This window comes from Alosa sapidissima, chromosome 9 (assembly GCF_018492685.1).
Source record: "Alosa sapidissima isolate fAloSap1 chromosome 9, fAloSap1.pri, whole genome shotgun sequence".
NCBI lineage: Eukaryota > Metazoa > Chordata > Actinopteri > Clupeiformes > Clupeidae > Alosa > Alosa sapidissima.
Genome location: NC_055965.1, coordinates 8,121,141 through 8,138,640, shown reverse-complemented (window position 1 = coordinate 8,138,640; position 17,500 = coordinate 8,121,141). Strand labels below are relative to the sequence as shown.

The 17,500-nt window shown below is 44.7% G+C and overlaps 2 protein-coding genes across 3 annotated transcripts in view; both read right to left on the bottom strand.

Annotated features, from left to right (window-relative positions):
- LOC121718175 (transmembrane protease serine 6) overlaps nt 1-12,232 on the bottom strand; it is a 16,007-nt gene extending 3,775 nt beyond the window's left edge. Inside the window, exons 1-15 of the mRNA XM_042103074.1 lie at nt 12,023-12,232; nt 11,643-11,775; nt 10,377-10,519; nt 8,764-8,831; nt 8,081-8,268; nt 7,807-7,848; nt 7,016-7,220; nt 5,684-5,820; nt 5,042-5,154; nt 4,533-4,642; nt 4,163-4,305; nt 3,824-3,922; nt 2,694-2,807; nt 2,361-2,477; nt 1,446-1,614 (exon numbers count right to left, since the gene is read on the bottom strand). Of these exons, the coding sequence (XP_041959008.1) occupies nt 1,446-1,614; nt 2,361-2,477; nt 2,694-2,807; nt 3,824-3,922; nt 4,163-4,305; nt 4,533-4,642; nt 5,042-5,154; nt 5,684-5,820; nt 7,016-7,220; nt 7,807-7,848; nt 8,081-8,268; nt 8,764-8,831; nt 10,377-10,519; nt 11,643-11,775; nt 12,023-12,094 (1,853 nt within the window). The 5' untranslated portion in view covers nt 12,095-12,232. The remainder of the gene's footprint in view (nt 1-1,445; nt 1,615-2,360; nt 2,478-2,693; nt 2,808-3,823; nt 3,923-4,162; nt 4,306-4,532; nt 4,643-5,041; nt 5,155-5,683; nt 5,821-7,015; nt 7,221-7,806; nt 7,849-8,080; nt 8,269-8,763; nt 8,832-10,376; nt 10,520-11,642; nt 11,776-12,022) is intronic.
- A 564-nt stretch (nt 12,233-12,796) lies between these two features.
- LOC121718193 (interleukin-9 receptor) overlaps nt 12,797-17,500 on the bottom strand; it is a 9,126-nt gene continuing 4,422 nt past the window's right edge. For both annotated transcript variants that reach the window (XM_042103106.1, XM_042103107.1), the window contains exons 2-10: nt 15,831-15,932; nt 15,572-15,683; nt 15,337-15,421; nt 15,111-15,204; nt 14,846-14,988; nt 14,577-14,730; nt 14,391-14,487; nt 14,192-14,276; nt 12,797-13,733 (exon numbers count right to left, since the gene is read on the bottom strand). In XM_042103106.1, the coding sequence (XP_041959040.1) occupies nt 13,017-13,733; nt 14,192-14,276; nt 14,391-14,487; nt 14,577-14,730; nt 14,846-14,988; nt 15,111-15,204; nt 15,337-15,421; nt 15,572-15,683; nt 15,831-15,894 (1,551 nt within the window). In that variant the 5' untranslated portion in view covers nt 15,895-15,932 and the 3' untranslated portion in view covers nt 12,797-13,016. The remainder of the gene's footprint in view (nt 13,734-14,191; nt 14,277-14,390; nt 14,488-14,576; nt 14,731-14,845; nt 14,989-15,110; nt 15,205-15,336; nt 15,422-15,571; nt 15,684-15,830; nt 15,933-17,500) is intronic.

The window sequence follows — 17,500 nt, the reverse complement described above, 5'->3', positions numbered from 1 at the left end:
CACAGGGATGGAGGGAGCGAGGAGAGAAAGGTCACAGGGATGGAGGGAGCGAGGAGAGAAAGGTCACAGGGATGGAGGGAGCGAGGAGAGAAAGGTCACAGGGATGGAGGGAGCGAGGAGAGCGGAGAACAAAGACCCAGTGAAGACACAGAGCAGAAACAACAACACAGAGCAGTGAGAGAGGAGTGGGGAGGAAGGGAGGATCATGGGGCAGAAGAGAGAGAGGAGTGGGGAGGAAGGGAGGATCATGGGGCAGAAGAGAGAGAGGAGTGGGGAGGAAGGGAGGATCATGGGGCAGAAGTGAGAGAGGAGTGGGGAGGAAGGGAGGATCATGGGGCAGAAGAGAGAGAGGAGTGGGGAGGAAGGGAGGATCATGGGGCAGAAGTGAGAGAGGAGTGGGGAGGAAGGGAGGATCATGGGGCAGAAGAGAGAGAGGAGTGGGGAGGAAGGGAGGATCATGGGGCAGAAGTGAGAGAGGAGTGGGGAGGAAGGGAGGATCATGGGGCAGAAGAGAGAGAGGAGTGGGGAGGAAGGGAGGATCATGGGGCAGAAGAGAGAGAGGAGCAGTGACTGGAAAGCAGAGAGAGAGAGAGAGAGAGAGAGATTTCAACACATGTAATTGGTTGTACAAAAAAAGCTGTATGTGTGTGTGTGTGTGTATGTGTGTCTATGTATAGACATGTTACTGTTCATGCCATCTATTTCCTGTCCCTCTTCTCAATGGTTTACAAGATCTCAATGTTATTCAACAAGTGAATGTGCTGGTTTGCTGTGCTGTATGCTTTGGCAGCACTGTATCTCAACAGTCGTGCTCATAAAACACTGACGGTATGTAATACAGCTACATTCAATTGAATTTAATTGAGAGAGAGAGACGGAGAAAAAGAGGGAGAGAAAGAGAGAGGGAGGGAGGGTGGGATGGAGGGAGGGAGAGGAGACAGATGAAAAGCAGATGGTGAAGAGAAATTAAGGTTTAGGAGGAGGAGGAGGAGGAGGACAGAGGGAGATAAAACTGTGTGAGAAATGCCAAGATGAAGCAAAATATTTACTCAGTGAGAAAAAGGTGGGTCTGACCACATTAGCTACGTTAGATAAGAATAGAGGGATAGAGAGAGAGCAGAGGAGAGATGGAGGGGGAGGACAGTGGGGTTTGGGAGAGCTGGCACAGACAGGGGGGAGTAGAGGAGAACCATTTAGGAGAGAATGGACTAGAAAGAGAGAGAGGAAAGAGAGAATGGACTAGAGAGAGTGAGGAAAGAGAGGATGGAAAAGAAAGAGTGAGTAAAGAAAGGATGGATGGAGACAGAAAGTGAGAGAGGTCTGTGAAAAAGCGAGTGAAAGTCAGAGAGGGGAAGAGAGAAGCGAGAGAGCACAGAGAAGGAGAAACAGGATCGGATGTGAAATCACACGGCATCGCGTTGCGGGCGCTTGGATGCCTCACTCACCGGTCGTCATAGAAACAGTGGGCTGCGGACAGCACCCACTGCGGGGAGATGAGCGCGCCGCCGCAGATGTGATGACCGCTCACCTGCAGGCTCACCTGCCACGGCCACTCCCCCTCGGATGCCTCCACGCCGCCCACCACCCGGCTGGAGAAGGGCCTCAGGCCGCACTCTGGACACACACACACACACACACACACACACACAACCAAACACACACACACACACACACACACACACACACACACACACACACACAAACACACAAACACACACACACAAACACACAACCACACACACACACACACACACACACACAAACACACAAACACACACACACAAACACACAACCACACACACACACACACACACACGCACACAAACACACACACACACACAAACACACACACACACAAACACACACACACACACACACACAAACACAAACACACAAACACACACACACACACACACACACACACACACACACACACACACACACACATAATCACACATAATCACACATTCTAAGCATTTATTTATGTCCACATGAAGAAGTGGGGCAGGGACACATATTAAAGATGCAATATAATATATACACAAACTGGACCAGTGTATCACTCAATAAGCATAATGCTCTTATGGGTATAAATGACAACACACGCCCACACACACAAACATGCATACACACACACATGTATTGTATGCACACACACAAGTATGTACACACTCCGGAAAACTTTCACACAACACGTTTCTGAGGAACGTGACTGAGGTTGACACCTACTACACAGAAACATTGATGTTTACCAAACAGAAACTGTGTTTGAGGTTATACTGGACTACATTTTATACACCACACACACACACACACACACACACACATCCGCCCCCCCCCTTGCTCTCTCTTGTTCTTACCACAGTGCTTCTCATCCGAGGCATCAGGACAGTCATTAACAAAGTCACACTCTGGGTTGGGCTTCTTCATACACGTCCCATCAGCACACACATATGTATTGTCCGAGCACTCCACCCCTGCAGGTACACACACACATACACACATAGACACACACACAAACACACACACACACACACACACACACACACACACACACACACACACACACACACACACACACACACATAGATCCATGCTATTTAGTGTGGGGTTTATGTGTGTCTACATGCATTGTTTACAGATGGTGTGTGTGTGTGTGTGTGTGTGTGTGTGAGTGTGTGTGTGTCCTCTACCTTTAGTGCAGTTCTGCTCGTCCATCCCGTCCAGGCAGTCCGGGTGCTGGTCACACACTTTGTGGTAGTCCACACACTGGCCGTCCTCTGGACACTGGTACTGGGCCACACACACTGCACAACACGTAATGAGAGCAGCACATTAATAATGAGCTGTCTCACATTTTAGAACACTAGTTCTAACTAGTTCTAACAGCAGATCTACCGGTAGTGATCAGAACTAAATGTTGTCACAAACTACACAAAAGCACACGAATATCAACATCACATACAACAGTAATAGTTTGAGGGGAGCTAAGAGGAGGCTAAGGAATCAACATCTGGATGTTTTGATTTCAGTTATGATTCATTCTGTCATACTTTCTCTTTCTGAGTGTGAGCAAATCATTTCAGTCTTAATTTAGTCTCACTGTGTGTGAATTGTCTGTTCTGGAGAGACAGTGAATAATCACTAGTCATACCACTGCTTGGTTGAATTTCCTATTGTGATGCGCTCTTTTGAGAGAAGAAATACTATTTCCTGATTGGCTGGTGAGGTGGCTATTGATTCTGAAAAACGGGACACCTATGAAGTAGATCTGGTTAAAAAATGTTTAATCACTGTTCCATATCAATGCTTATGAATGGTAACTATAACAACCATAGTAGGACAACGGTTGAGCCTGGAAGCATATGCATTATATGAATTCGCCAAACTCCTTGAGAAGTTGAAATGAACCATCACGTTGTAACTGAGCTACAAATTAGCAATCTGACAGATGTTTAGAGCATCGCAACATTGTAACATATGGTAACTGAGGAAGCATTTAGCTCAGTTGCAGTTCGGCTAACAGAAAGATAACGCTTCACTGCGCGTTGGGGCTGCACTACCACTTCAAAAGTGCATATTTTTTCTGTTTTATTTTGCTGTGTCGTCCATTATCCCTTACATGAACCAACCCTGTGGTGCTTGTGCAAAATGTTTACTCAACACAAAATGAGAATTCATCAGAAACATTACAGTTTTTGTGTGGTTTCACCAGCACTCACACCTTCATCCACCCTTCCTCACACTCACGCACACACACAAACACTTTCTCCCTCAGACGAGCACACACACACACACCATGCCAAGGGAAAAAAAGGTTTACCACAGTTCCTCTCGTCGAGGCCATTTGGGCAGTCCTGGACGCCATCGCAGGCTGACACACACAAGCCATTTAGGGTACACAGAAACTGTCCAGGACATGCTGCAAGGTAGACACACAAACACACACACATGCCCAAATAGGTGCACAAATTAGGTTTTGTATTAGCATTTGTAGTATTTTTAGTATTTGTATTGTATTTCATGTTCACCCTGCATTTTAAAGAGGAGTGTAGTCTTTGTTTGTTTGTGTGTGCGCGCGTCTTTGTGTGTGTCTCTGTGTGTGTGTGTGTGTGTGTGTGTGTGTGTGTGTGTGTGTGTGTGTGTGTATGTATACACTCACGGTCAGACTGGTTAAAGAGGCTGTAGTGAACCTGGAGGCCAGGCCCAGTGAGGGACACCTCGGACGTCATGGTAACAGTGACCGACGCAGATAAAAGAAAGAGACGCTCAGCATACGGCTGTAGCCCACGTGTCCCACACAACCTGTTCACACACACACACACACACACACACACACACACACACACACACACACACACACACACACACGCACGCACGCATGTACACTCACACCTGTCAACGTTTTGTACATATGTACGTAACCATGGTAACACATCAAACCACACACCATTAACTCTGAGGTCATGGCACTCTATTTCATGCATCATTTCCTCTTTCATAACAGACACAAGCGCAAGCGGTCGGTTCACCTGCGATTCTGGATGACCCAGAGGCCCTGTGTGCAGGCGTGGTTGTAGTTGGCCCTGGTCAGCTCATAGCCCTCAAAAACCAGTGTCAGACCGTACTCAGCTGAGGGCACCTGCAGAAAGACACGCACACACACACACACACACACACACACACACACAATTAGACAGACAGACTGGCATGAGAGATTTTGACACATGCAGATGCAATGATAGAGATTATAGAAAGACACATCAGATAAACAGACGTGATGATACTATGAAGAGACAGCTGGATACTAATGCATTCATATCAACACAACACGTGTAAACACAGCAATATGCTGGCTGGAAGGCTGCCCAATATAAACACAGCACAAAGTCAACACACAGGATGTACAGTATAAAGAGCAACAAGGACTAAATATTACTATATATATATATATATATTTAAAAGAGGAACAATGATGTGATGTATGAGGAATAGTGCTGCCCTAGTGCTGCCCTAGTGGACGAGGGAGAGTGGTGCTCACAGTAAAGTGCCAGGTGCAGTTGGCGTTGGGAGGGTAGTAGCTGGGGTAGAAGGGCGTCTGCAGGACACCTTGGACCCCTCTCACAGGCTGCAGGGTGATGCTGGAGGAACAGGCTGAGATAGAGAGAGAGGGAGAGAGAGAGGAAGAGGAAGAGAGAGGGACTTCTCAGAAGTGTGTGTGTGAGAGAGAGAGAGGGCTTTGCAGAAGTGTTTATTTCAGGGAGAGTTTGGAGAGTCCCTGTGTGCATTTGTGTCTGGGAGTGTGTGTGTGTGTGTGTGTGTGTGTGTGTGTGTGTGTTACAAAAACTCTAGCAGAAAGCCCCAAGCAGAGATGTTCCATCATGAGCCAATTACACATTCATAACCACGAGGACAATGACAATAACAATAGCATGTGATGACAATAACAATAAAGTTTGACAACAATAACAATAATGTTTGATGACAATAACAATAACGTTTGATGACAATAACACTAACGTGTAATGACAATAACAATAACGTGTGATAACAATAATAATAAATTATGAGGACAATAACAATAACGTGTGATGACATTTCACTGTCATATTGTATCAGTGGGCTCCCAGTAAGCTCCTCTGGCAGGTCTGAGGGCTGACCCTTGACCCAGTAGGCTGCTCACCCTGTAGGCTCCAGGCCTGTGCGGACAGAGAGAAAGGGTCTTTGTAGCTATAGAGGCCCTGCTTCCACACCACCGTCATCCACTCGCCCGACGACACCAGCTTCACCACGGGCTCATGGCGACTGCAGCCGTACAGCCTGGGCACAGCGAGGAGGAGGTGTGTGCGTGTGTGTATGTGTGTGTGTGTGTGTGTGTGTGTGTGTGTGTGAAGGTTATTAGCAGAGATGGTGTGAAATGTGAAACAGGAAGGCATAAAATGAAGCATGAGAGAGAGAGAGAGAGAAAGAGAGAGAGAAAACAGAGATATGGTGTTAAAGTCATCATGGTAAATTCCAACATCTCTGTCACGCTGTGAAGTAGTGACTCTGGTTTCATTAACCAGACTCCACCGAATCATAGCCATCCTAAGCACCATCTGCCGTGCGGAGAGTGATGCTGATGAGTTAGAGGGGACTTTCAGCAAACAGATGGCATTAGGCGACAGCGATGCGTTGTCTCACGCAGTGATCACAATATGACAAGTATCTCCCGATCTGAGATACCTGAGGCCAAGACAGACAGATCAAAAGGAAATGTAGCAGCAGAAATCATACTGAAATCAGTCCACTGAAAGCAGTAGACTTGACTGTGCAGTGCAATGCAGTGCACATGACACCTCATACCAGTACTCATAGAAGACAGCACTGCAAACACTCTTCATTCATGCCGTGCAGGCAGTGAACTTTACACGTGTGAATTAACTGCCCTGTCTAAATGCCACTAGTGACCAAGTCCTGAGGTGGTTATGAAGTGGATATTGTCCTTATTACTGCCACGATTTGCGCTTCGTGGATTGGGTAGTTCTCTTCCTAGTTCTGGTTCTAAAGATCAATGGGAAAACAGCACATCAGAGAGTTGTGGCAACCGCTAGATTATCAAACACACATCCTTCACTCTGATCAAATCTTAACCCTCGACACACATCAACGGTTTCAAAGCTGAACCACAGACAGATGTCACAACTTGTCTATTCCTGGAAAGCCACACGCAATCTAAAATCTTTGTTGAATCGGAGGAGGATCACTGACTGTAACTGTGTGTGTCCAAGTCCGGGTTAAGTCTTGATGCATCCTTGATAAAACATCCAACTCGAGATTATTCTCAAGTATTTTATCTGTACTTGACTAAACTCGAATTTTTGAATTGAAACTTTGTGAGTTCGCAATCTTTAACAAATTTACAAGCATTACAGTGCAGAAAAGAACGTATATTAAGGACAGCCCTGTGTGTGTGTGTGGAGCCGTGACCTCTGGCCTCTGACGGGGCCTCTGTCTGTGGGGCGGCTGGACTCACGAGGTGATGAGGTGCGGGTCGGAGGGCGTGAGCGCGTCGTAGACGGCCAGGCGGTCGCGGCACTCGGGCAGCAGCCAGTCCACGCGCAGCTCCAGCTGGGAGCCCGGGGGGGCCTGCAGGTGCCACAGGCAGGAGGAGCGCTCCGTGTTGGGGCCCCGCAGAGCCACCAGGCCCCTGGGGGCCACCGCCTGGTACCGGTAGCAGTCTGAGAGAGGAGGAGCAGAAGGAGGATGGGGGAGAGGTGGAGAGGGGGAAGCAGACATGGAAAGGGGAAGAAAAAGAAGGAGGAGAGAGAGAGGGGAGAAGGGGAGAGAGGGGTTAAAAGAGAAGGAGGAGAGATATAGAAGAGGAAGAGAGGGGTAGGGAGGTGGAAAGATAGCAAGAGAAAAAGAAAGAGAGAGAGAGAGTAAAAATATAGATAGAAAAGAAGTCACCAAAGAAAGAGGAAGAAATGAAGAGAAGTGCAGAAATAGAGAACGAGTGGGCAGGTGTCATATGATGACATGAAGGAGTAAAAATAAAGAGAGTAAGAGAGGTGAGAGGATGGATGGAGTGGTGGAACATGAGTCGAGACAGGAGGAGACACAGAGTGACAAAGGCACCAAAAGATCATCGTCATGGTGACCTATGAGAGACACTATCAAAGTGTACACATGAGACGATTAGACAACGACCACTGAGTCAGTTACTGACTCAATATTGGACATCATTCTAATATGACAAGCTGAAAGCAAAATGAAATTGAACTGGTCCAAAATGAAGACAATCAACTGAATGAATGTGAAACATACCAAAGGAAGCTTTCAAAAGATCTATAACTTTGGGGTCAGTTTCTGCAGGGGAAAAAAACGGAAATGTGACAAATCATGAAATGACAAAAACAAGAGAAAAAAGAATGAAGACTCAAAACTGAAAAAAAGTAATTGCAATAATATTAAACAATATTAAACAAGGAAAGCTCAGGAAAGCTGTAATATCAGACAACAGAGGCCTACAAATGAAGACCCACTGGTGGTCGGCCATGGTCAGAGCCTCTCTGTCCGGTGTGTCCACCATGTCTCTCACCTCTGATGGTGAAGGAGGGCAGGTGGAGCAGGTAGCCGTCGTAGCTGGCCGTGTCCTCCGCCCCTGGGCTCGTGTGGGTGTCCAGCTGCTGCTGCAGACGGCTGCTGACCCGCTGCAGGGTCACCCCGTCGGTGTGGCTCTGGGGGACGGACAGCACCAGCCAGAAGTGGGCCACCACGCTACCCTCCCTGTGGGTCCAGGGGACGGTCAGTCAGTGGTCATTTCAATCTGCCCCCCCCCCCTCTCTCTCACTCTCTTTGATTCTCTCTCTTTCTCTCTCCCCTCCCTTTTTTCTCTCTCTTTCATTCTCTCTCTCTCTCTCTTCTTTTCTCTTATTCTCTCTCACTCTGTATGTCATTGTCATTAAATAAAATATGAAGTTGATTTATTTACTGGTTTATTTATTAACGTGAATCTTTAGAGTGTTTTAGAATTGTTTTGTGCTCTCCCTCTCTCTTTCTCTCTCCTCTCACACCTTTGTCTTTCATCTAAGTCTTATGAGGGGAGATGTAACCATAAGACTTTTACTGTGGGTTTGAGGTGTGTGTGTGTGTGTGTTGTGTGTGTGTGTGTGTGTGTGTGTGTGTGTGTGTGTGTGTGTGTGTGTGTGTGTGTGTGTGTGTGTGTTTGTGTGTGGTTGTGTGTAATTAAGAGAGAAAGTGTCCGTGTGAAATTCAGCTTACCCAAAAGCAAAGACAGTGGTGGAGTTGAAGTAACGTGAAATATCAGTGGCCTTCACGAGCTTCTTCACCTGAGAGGGACATATGAAGACAGTGAGAACATGCCCCATACAACAGCACACATACAGACATACAGACCTGAAAATCTGTCCCTCACTCTAATGAACGTGGAGTTAAAGGCTGTATCAGCGATTTCAGGCCCAAAAAAGGCCCAAACATAAATGATCACATTCATCTAATCTTTCCTAACAACCCGATAGCTGTCTGCCCCATCAGCAGGCCATCAAAAAAACGCGTCTCTGTAGGCAGCCTAAGCTCCGAGATCTGTACACAAAAACAATTGCTATCAACAAGGGTTGGCAACCCACTCAAAGGCAAAATAAAGTGTTTCAACCAATAACCGGCGACATGCGCGTTTAGGAGAGTTTTAATTGCACGGGAGTGTTGAGCCAAGGTGTTTGTGACAGGAAGGATGGGGGAGGGAATAGCGAGCTAGCTCTCTGTTTTGTTTGAACAACAACAGAAGTGACGTATCCCCGCTATCGCTGATACAACCTTTCAATTACACATAGATGCAGTGCACTGTAATAGTGTCCCCTAACATATCCACGCCCACTAATTTGGCATGGAGACGCAAGTTATTACGTTGCATGCAAGGCTGAGGCCAAGTGCCAGGATAAAACAAAAGCAGTAGAATGTGTGTTTGCGGAATGCAGACTCCTGCCGTCTCGTTCCTCACATTACATACAGTAGCTTACAGCCATTTGGCATGCTATTGTGGTGTAGGTCTATTTGGATAAAGCATCTGTTAAAAGCATACATGGTGGTGTACATTTCCTAAGTATAAGCCACGTCATGTCTCGCATTGCACAGTCTCTGCATGACTTAAGCAATGTGTTGACTACTGTGGTGCACAGCATGTCATCCATTCACACCTGCAGCATTTTTTTCACACCTGCTGCAACAAATTAACGCAGATTAATCGATTCTGTATGACCTTTGACCGAGCCGTTGTAGTCAGTAACCATTAGACTGTAAAATGAAGGAGAGAGAAGAAAATGTGCTGCCTAGATCATTGATTGGAACATTTACTTTTCAAAAATGGCTTGATGGTGTTGATAAAAATAAAGTGTTGATTAAAATAAAGTCCTCTGCAATGTATGTGATAAAAAAAAAAAACTTCTTCCCGAAGCACTTTTGATATTTCCTCAGCATATTAGGTCATATCATAGATTATTATGGCCATTATTAAAATAATAATAAAAGAGTTTTTGAACTTTAATGTCACTAATGGTGATTATTCAATGATTCATTTGAATTTAAATATTTAAAATATTTTCACAGCAAAAATCATATACGCGATTAATTTAGATTAATTAATCACAGAGTATGTAATTAATTTGATTATTTTTTTTAATCGATTGACAGCCCTAATATATATATATATATTAAACAAAACAAAAAAACATTTGAAAACATATTTCTGTATATTCATCACAAAAGGACTGCATAGATATGGCACGGGCTCTGCAATACATGAAGTATAACACTTCTACACACATGCAGAGTGAATGGGGGGGGGGGGGGGGGGGGGGGTGGCCGGTCAGGGGTCTCACCATGGCCTGCACGGCCCTGGCCTCGGCCAGGAACTCTCGGGTGCCGTGGGAGGAGAGCGGGCGGGAGAAGTTTCTGTTGAGGAGGTGGACGTGAGCCGTGTACTGCTGCTCCACACGCGGCTCCAGCACCCACACGCTGTACTCTGGGAGAGAGAGAGGGAGAGAGAGGGAGGGAGAGGGAGGGAGAGAGAGGGAGATAGAGAGAGAGAGGGAGGGAGAGGGAGAGATAGAGTGAGAGAGAGAGGGAGAATAAGGGAGGGAGAGAGAGAGGTACAGAGAGGGAGAGATAGAGTGAGAGAGAGAGAGATAGAGAAAGAGGGAGGGAGAGAGAGAGTGAGAGAGAGGGAGAATAAGGGAGGGAGAGAGAGAGAGAGAGAGAGAGAGAGTGAGAGGGGGGAGAGAGGGAGAAAGAGAGAGAGGGAGGGAGTGAGAAAGAGAGAGAGGGAGGGAGGGAGAGAGAGGGAAGGAGAGAGAGAGAGAGTGTGAGAGAGAGAGAGAGAATGACAAGCACAGAGAATGCTTTCAACATTCTTTGAACGTCCATAAGGACTGTGGGATCTGCTCTGATATCTGCCCAGAGTGGAGGGGTATGGGGAGGGGATGGCTGATGAAATGTCTTTCATCCTCCTCAGTGCCACTCACGGCAGCTGACAGAACAAGATTACAAACGTCAGACCCCATAGCAGAAGACCGAGTTGAGCGAGACCAACAGACTTCTATAGGTGCTTTTCCATCCAACTTCCATATGCACATTTTAACTATTCGAATAAGAAATGTGAAATGTGCATAAAAACCTCTAATGCGCATAGATATTTAATTGGCTAGAGGGGGGTGGATTAACTCTCGATAAGGTATAATGCGAATAAAGGATGTAAACGGTTTATATGAGAAGATTCTTTCCTCAGAAAGGAGCCCAATGATGAGGCGAGTTGGCTTTGCAGAGGCTACAAGGGCAACTAGACTCTGTGAAGATTATTTGCTTTGCACATGATATGTGAAGAGGCTATAATTATGTACTGTATGCATTTGTGTGTAAGTGTGCGTGCGTGCGTGCGTGTGTGTGTGTGTGTGTGTGTGTGTGTGTGTGTGTGTGTGTGTGTGTGAGAGAGAGAGAGAGAGAGACTTAATTGGCAGATCACAAACATCAGCAATCCCATGATGGCAACACCACAATTGCCACTGACACAAGTTGTAACCCAAGGTGAATGAATGCCCAATTTGAATAAAAAAAATAAAGGCTTATTTTCCCCAATGGAACTTTCTTACCGAGAAAGTACCAAGCCAACAAAGCAGCCCCAGCCAGAAGCAGGACGAGAATGAGGATGATTACTGCTACCACCCATCTGGGAATCCTTTTCTTCAGAGGAGAATGTGTCAGTGTTGCTTGATTTGGTCTCACCTGAAAAATTAGTGAGACAGATTGTTGCTACTAAGCAACTGATGATAGGCCTACTCTGCGTTGTTACAGTGCATTTTGGTCTATAAATAAAATCGATCAACACTCATCTAAAACGGAGAGGGCCATATTAACAAAATATCCCATATGAGGGGAAAATATCAGACACTGACAGAGGTCATATTATATTCATATGGCGTGAAGAATAAGCACACAAAGAAAAGTCTAACTACTTGGATGAACTACATACGTGATTGCTGTCGGTGGGATTGGCATGTGAGCTGTTGAGTGGTACCGTCCTTGAGCCATTATTAGGTTCCATAACTTTTCAAATCTCCCTTCCCGGAGATGACATCTTTGTACAAATTAAATGCCTTTTATAGCCCCGTAATAAATACATTAACGTTAATTTTCGCTGAAAATCCACACGCTGTTGACATGTTCGACGTCTGAAATGACCGCTTAACCAGGGAGGAAAAATGCTGGCTTTATTTGAAGATCCAAAGGTCGTTTTGAATCAATGATCCCAGTTACAAAACTGCATGCCCAGAGTAGTAGTGATAATGAGACTACTAGACCTATTACTCTGCAACTGTAGACTATCAATAGAATAATTCTGCAAAATTAAGCATCATTTTCTAACATCCTTTTTCTGTCTGTTGTTTTTAATTTCAGCCACTAGCACCAGCTTCTATCGTCCTTTGGGGAGATACCAGGTGATGGAGGTAAACCAACGCCTAGCAACAACACCCTGTGCACCTGTGCCAGCACCTGTTCCTCACACAGGCACGAATTAAAGTCATCAAAACGTTTGATGTTATCAAAGACTGAAAAATATGAAGAATGCAAATTACAGAAAGCGAAATAGATTGAAGGATTGTAGGCCTCCATGTGTGCAGAGGTGAATATCGTTATCTCCTACAACAATAGCAGAAACTATTACCACAGGTTTACCACAGCCGAGGACGTGCTCCTTAACTGCCCTCTAGTGGCAAAACACAGACACTCAGAGACACAGGCCATGTTCACAAAATGCAGGGGAAAAATCTTTATTAAATGACATCAAGTATGAAACAAGCTATGGACAGATTCATTCACAGTCTACATTCATGCCGGTGGGATCCAAATCTAAACACATAAACACACATTTCTACACAAATATAAAAATATAATGTAAATATAATAACATAATATTTCCTCAGTAGAAAGTCTCTGGTAGCTATAGCCTTTAGAACAGCGGAGATTTATGTTTTTAATGGCATGTAATCGTCACTAGAGGGTTCTAGCTCCCCATACAATCCACCAAGAGGGTGTATCTGTCCTGTGGGGGTACTGCACTGGTCTGGTCCAATGAAGGGAACAGTACAATGGAGAGGGGGGAAAGGTGGGAGGGGAGTCCTGGGTAAAGACCAGTCAGTCTTGAGAGGCATGTGCAAAGAGCTGGGAGCCTTCTGGAGGCTAAACGTGCCACCGCGGTGGGCCAAGGGCACTTTCTCGTCTTGCTCGTAGCTGCTCTCCAACGACTCCTCGTGGCTCTCCTCCTCAATGCTCCCCACGGAGACACCTGAGTCTGGGCTCTGCGCCTCCTCCCTCAGGCGCGACAGGTCCTTATAGGAGGAGCTCATCTGGAGGGGTCCAAGGTCCACGTTAGTCCGGCCACTGCTGCTGCTGCCAGTCAGCCCTGCGCTGTTGTTCCGCTTGTTGCTCATGTCCGCGTTGTCCACCGTGCTGGAACCCCGGTCAGCCTTCATGTCGTCGTAGGGGGAGAACTCTGGACAGGGCTCCAGGTTTTCGGGGTAGGGATGGGGAGGGATCTTTATGATTTCCTGAGATCCATAGAAGTACTGGTTGTTGCTGAAGCTGCTGGACGTCTGACCTTTCAGGACCTCCACTGGCGAGGTGTACTCGTGCTGCTGCTCGATACTTAAGATGTCCACTGCCTGGAAAGAGCCCAGCCAGGTCTGGAGAAAAGTGAAAGAGAAACATATGGGCTGATAAGTGTCAGCAATCTAGCGCACTCTCAATTCAACAATTCATTTAAGCTTATTCTCAATTAGTGAATTACTTTAATACCATTGCCAATTAAACAGTCAATTTCATCTCATTCTCAATTAATCCATTTAATTACATTCTCTTACAGCTAAAGACAGCACTGCTAGCACACTGTGGTGAACTGACCACGGTAGTTGAGAAACATTGTAATTCCACATAGTTAACAATTTTGGCAATTTACAATGCAACTGCAAGGAAGTTTACAAAAAACATGAAAATCAACATGCTGAATCTCTGAGCGATTTTACTCGAGGCCTCTTGTGCTCTGTACTACTTCATTTGTACTCCAGATCTCCAGTAGTTTAGTTCAGTGTTTGTGAACTACCCCGTTCAAAAAGTAGCCCCAGTGCAACTACTCAGAACTCACCTTAAAATTGCCTTTATGGACAGAATGAAGACCATCAAAGTACTTTGCGGGGTCAGGTATGAATGACGGCTTTATCTTGCGAGCACTAAAACAGAGACCAAGACACGTAAGGATTTAAGAGAGATAAAGACTTGAAAGTAACACCTGATTTCCTGAACTTAAAGAAAAATAACAGCAGGACTCAAGTCTATTTACTCACCCCATGAACATGATGACGACGAGGAAGACAATCACAGCCAAAGCACCGATCGTGGCCCACCAGATCAACCACGTCTCCAGGTCCTCCGTGAGATCAGCTGAAAGATCAGAGAAGGATTCCACTCAAATGTCGGCAAACATAACTCACACAAATGTCATCCACATACATTTGCAAACGGTTGGATACCTGGAGTATCCCAGGAGGCAACGGGGCTCCAGTCACTCCACATCCAGGCGTCAATTTCGGGCCGGATTCGAACCCGAGCTTGGTACCGCTGGCCCTTCTCCAGCTCCTCCTGCAGATGGCGGCTGGTCTGTTCTACTGTAATGCTTTTGCATTCCTGAAATCAGTCGAGGAGCACCCATTGGAGCATGTTAGTGAGTCGGTCCTCATGAGGCTGGTTGGTCAGAGATGTTCATTTCAACTCTACCACTCGTTTCATTTCAGGTCCTCACCTTCCATCTCTGTCGATCGGTTTTGTACTGAAGTTCAAACGTATATTTTATAAATTCCGTTTCAAAGAGTGACGTGCGGAAAAGCGTCCAGGAGATGGTGGTATTCTCAATGGTTGGCATTCTGGGAGGGGGCATTTTCACCGCTAAAAGGCAAAATTAGGATGAATAAGATGGAGCTGCACTGCTGCAGTTGTTGTTGATGTTCTGCTAATCGCTATATTACATTTGTTAGGTAGATATATATGAGAATTGATCACATGCTTACTCCGTTTATATGGATTGTAGCTTTCTAGACTTGCCACAGCCTTGTTTTTGCAGGAGGCCTTTAGATCATACGTAGTTACCAAATCAAAATAACTCTGAATAGGATAGAATGTTTGAAAAAATTGTACAAACATGCAAAGACAAGCATATTTTTAAATCTTTGATATATATAATGCCTTTAATATATATAAACCTTTAATATATATATATATATAAAAAAAACTTACTAAATTTGGAAAGTGTAGGACACACTCTGTAAAGTTACCTCCCGGCTTTTCCAGGACACATTTTGCCTCGATTGCATGGTCACCGCTGCAGACACATACATACACACACACACACACACACACACACACACACACACACACACAAGAACACATAGTTAGTAAATGCTGCATTCATGTGGTGTATTTGCATGTGACAGGATGATACTGAGCCTGTATAAACTGAGCTATTATGCACCTGTCACTTTCAACGGCCGTTAGAATGCATATGCTTTGGGGTTCCATGAGCTGATCCGTCCCTTTCAGCTTACAAGTGATGTTGTTAATCAAGTCATTGTAGCACTCTAAACCTGGAGAAAACAAAGGGAGGTAGTCTGTTAACACAGGCATCGGGCATCAGCTTAAACCAGGCATACAGCCTGCGTCACAGAATCCTCCACTCTGTCGCCATTGACTGTGTTCTCCCCATAATCTCTGCTCTTGCATGGCAACGTTACCTGGTTGGCCAAGCCCTGAGTCCAGCCATGTCATCAGCAGAAGGAAGCACAGAAGTGTCCCCATGTTGTCCAACTCATTTCCTTAGAGATAGACACAGTGACCTGAAGATACAGTTGGGTAAGTAATATGGTTACATCTCCAATATGCAACATTGGACAGTATGTCATCTAACATAATATGAAGAGTTTGGTTAATGAATTTTCATAAATATTGTTTTCCAAGTAATTTCAGTAGAATTGTATTTGGGTATTGTTATTGATGTATCTTTACTCAATCAAAACAACACAACTGCAATTTGATTGACATTACCTGAAATACACAATTAAATAGCATGACTTTTTAATGTTTTTTAAAAAGGCGTTTTGGAACCAAACTCTTCATATCTAGTAGTGCTAGTCTCCTGTATGGATACTAAAGTGCACTAAAGTGAAGATAGGCCTATCCACATACACGAAACTGGCCCACTTTCATACTTATTCTAGGCCGACTCTAGATGAATGTAAAGATGTCTGATTGGTGGAGACACAGCTTACAGCTGGCTCCCATCAAACTCTATCTTTAGAAATGTTATTTTCCATTCAGTGTGGGAGTGATATGGTGTAAATTGACTACGCAGTGACAACAACAGGAGGACAATCTGAGAGATAAGTGAGGTGGCGTTAGTCTTGAGCTGTGGCTTACAAACTCCCACAAATGTGAAACCAAGAGCCAATTGCAGAAGCAAAATCAACAGAAAATCAACCTCATAACTGCATGGCATCACATTTCACATATCTTTTTTACATGCATTTCTCAGTATAGAAGAAGGCATGCCATTTGCGGTGGAATTTTTTGATTGATTTTAATTGATTTTAGTTGTTTACTAAATGTGAATATCTTATAGTCCATGATGAAATAACTAAAGTGTCTCAAACTTAAATGACTATCCAGTGATATCACTCTTGTCTTAAATAGACATATAGTATTCCAAAAAATATACTCTGTGCTGGTTTGGTATGGTATGATGCCCTACTACATGCAACGTTTTACTTTACAACATGAAGAGATTTATGCTTTTACATCAATTCTTATTCTGATTAGATAGTACTGAATTTAGGAAAATATACTACTTTCATATTTGTATCATGTTTAGGGACAACTTTTATGTAAATTTGCCTCTCATTGTGATGCAGTAAGATATTATTCACACTGCAGCTTCATTCTGATTTCATTCTTCATTCTTCATTATGACTGTCTAGTAGTCCGCAACAGAGACTCCTGCGTGTAACAGTGTGATGTTTCGAACAGACTGAATTTGAAATATGATGTAATGGACTAACATAGTCTCTCTTGGGCATGGTATTGTACCACAGTGAGGTTTGGCTTAAATCTCTGTTTTGGCTTCTTTTTGACCTTTTTCGTAATCACTCTGAAACGTTGTGATTACGAAAGTATTAGAGTAGTAAACTAACCCTAGGAATGGTAAGATGTGCTTTTTGGAAGCCCCTGGAGTTGCACATAGAATAGGAGATGTATACATACTAGCATGGCATACAAGCAAAACTAATGCAACCGTCATGTGCACTGAATGGCATGACTAAAGCTTAAAGGAGGACATTTATGTCCAAGTGAAAAAAAAAAAAAAACAGTTTTAACAGATTAACTATATCCTAAACCACTCAACTGCTTC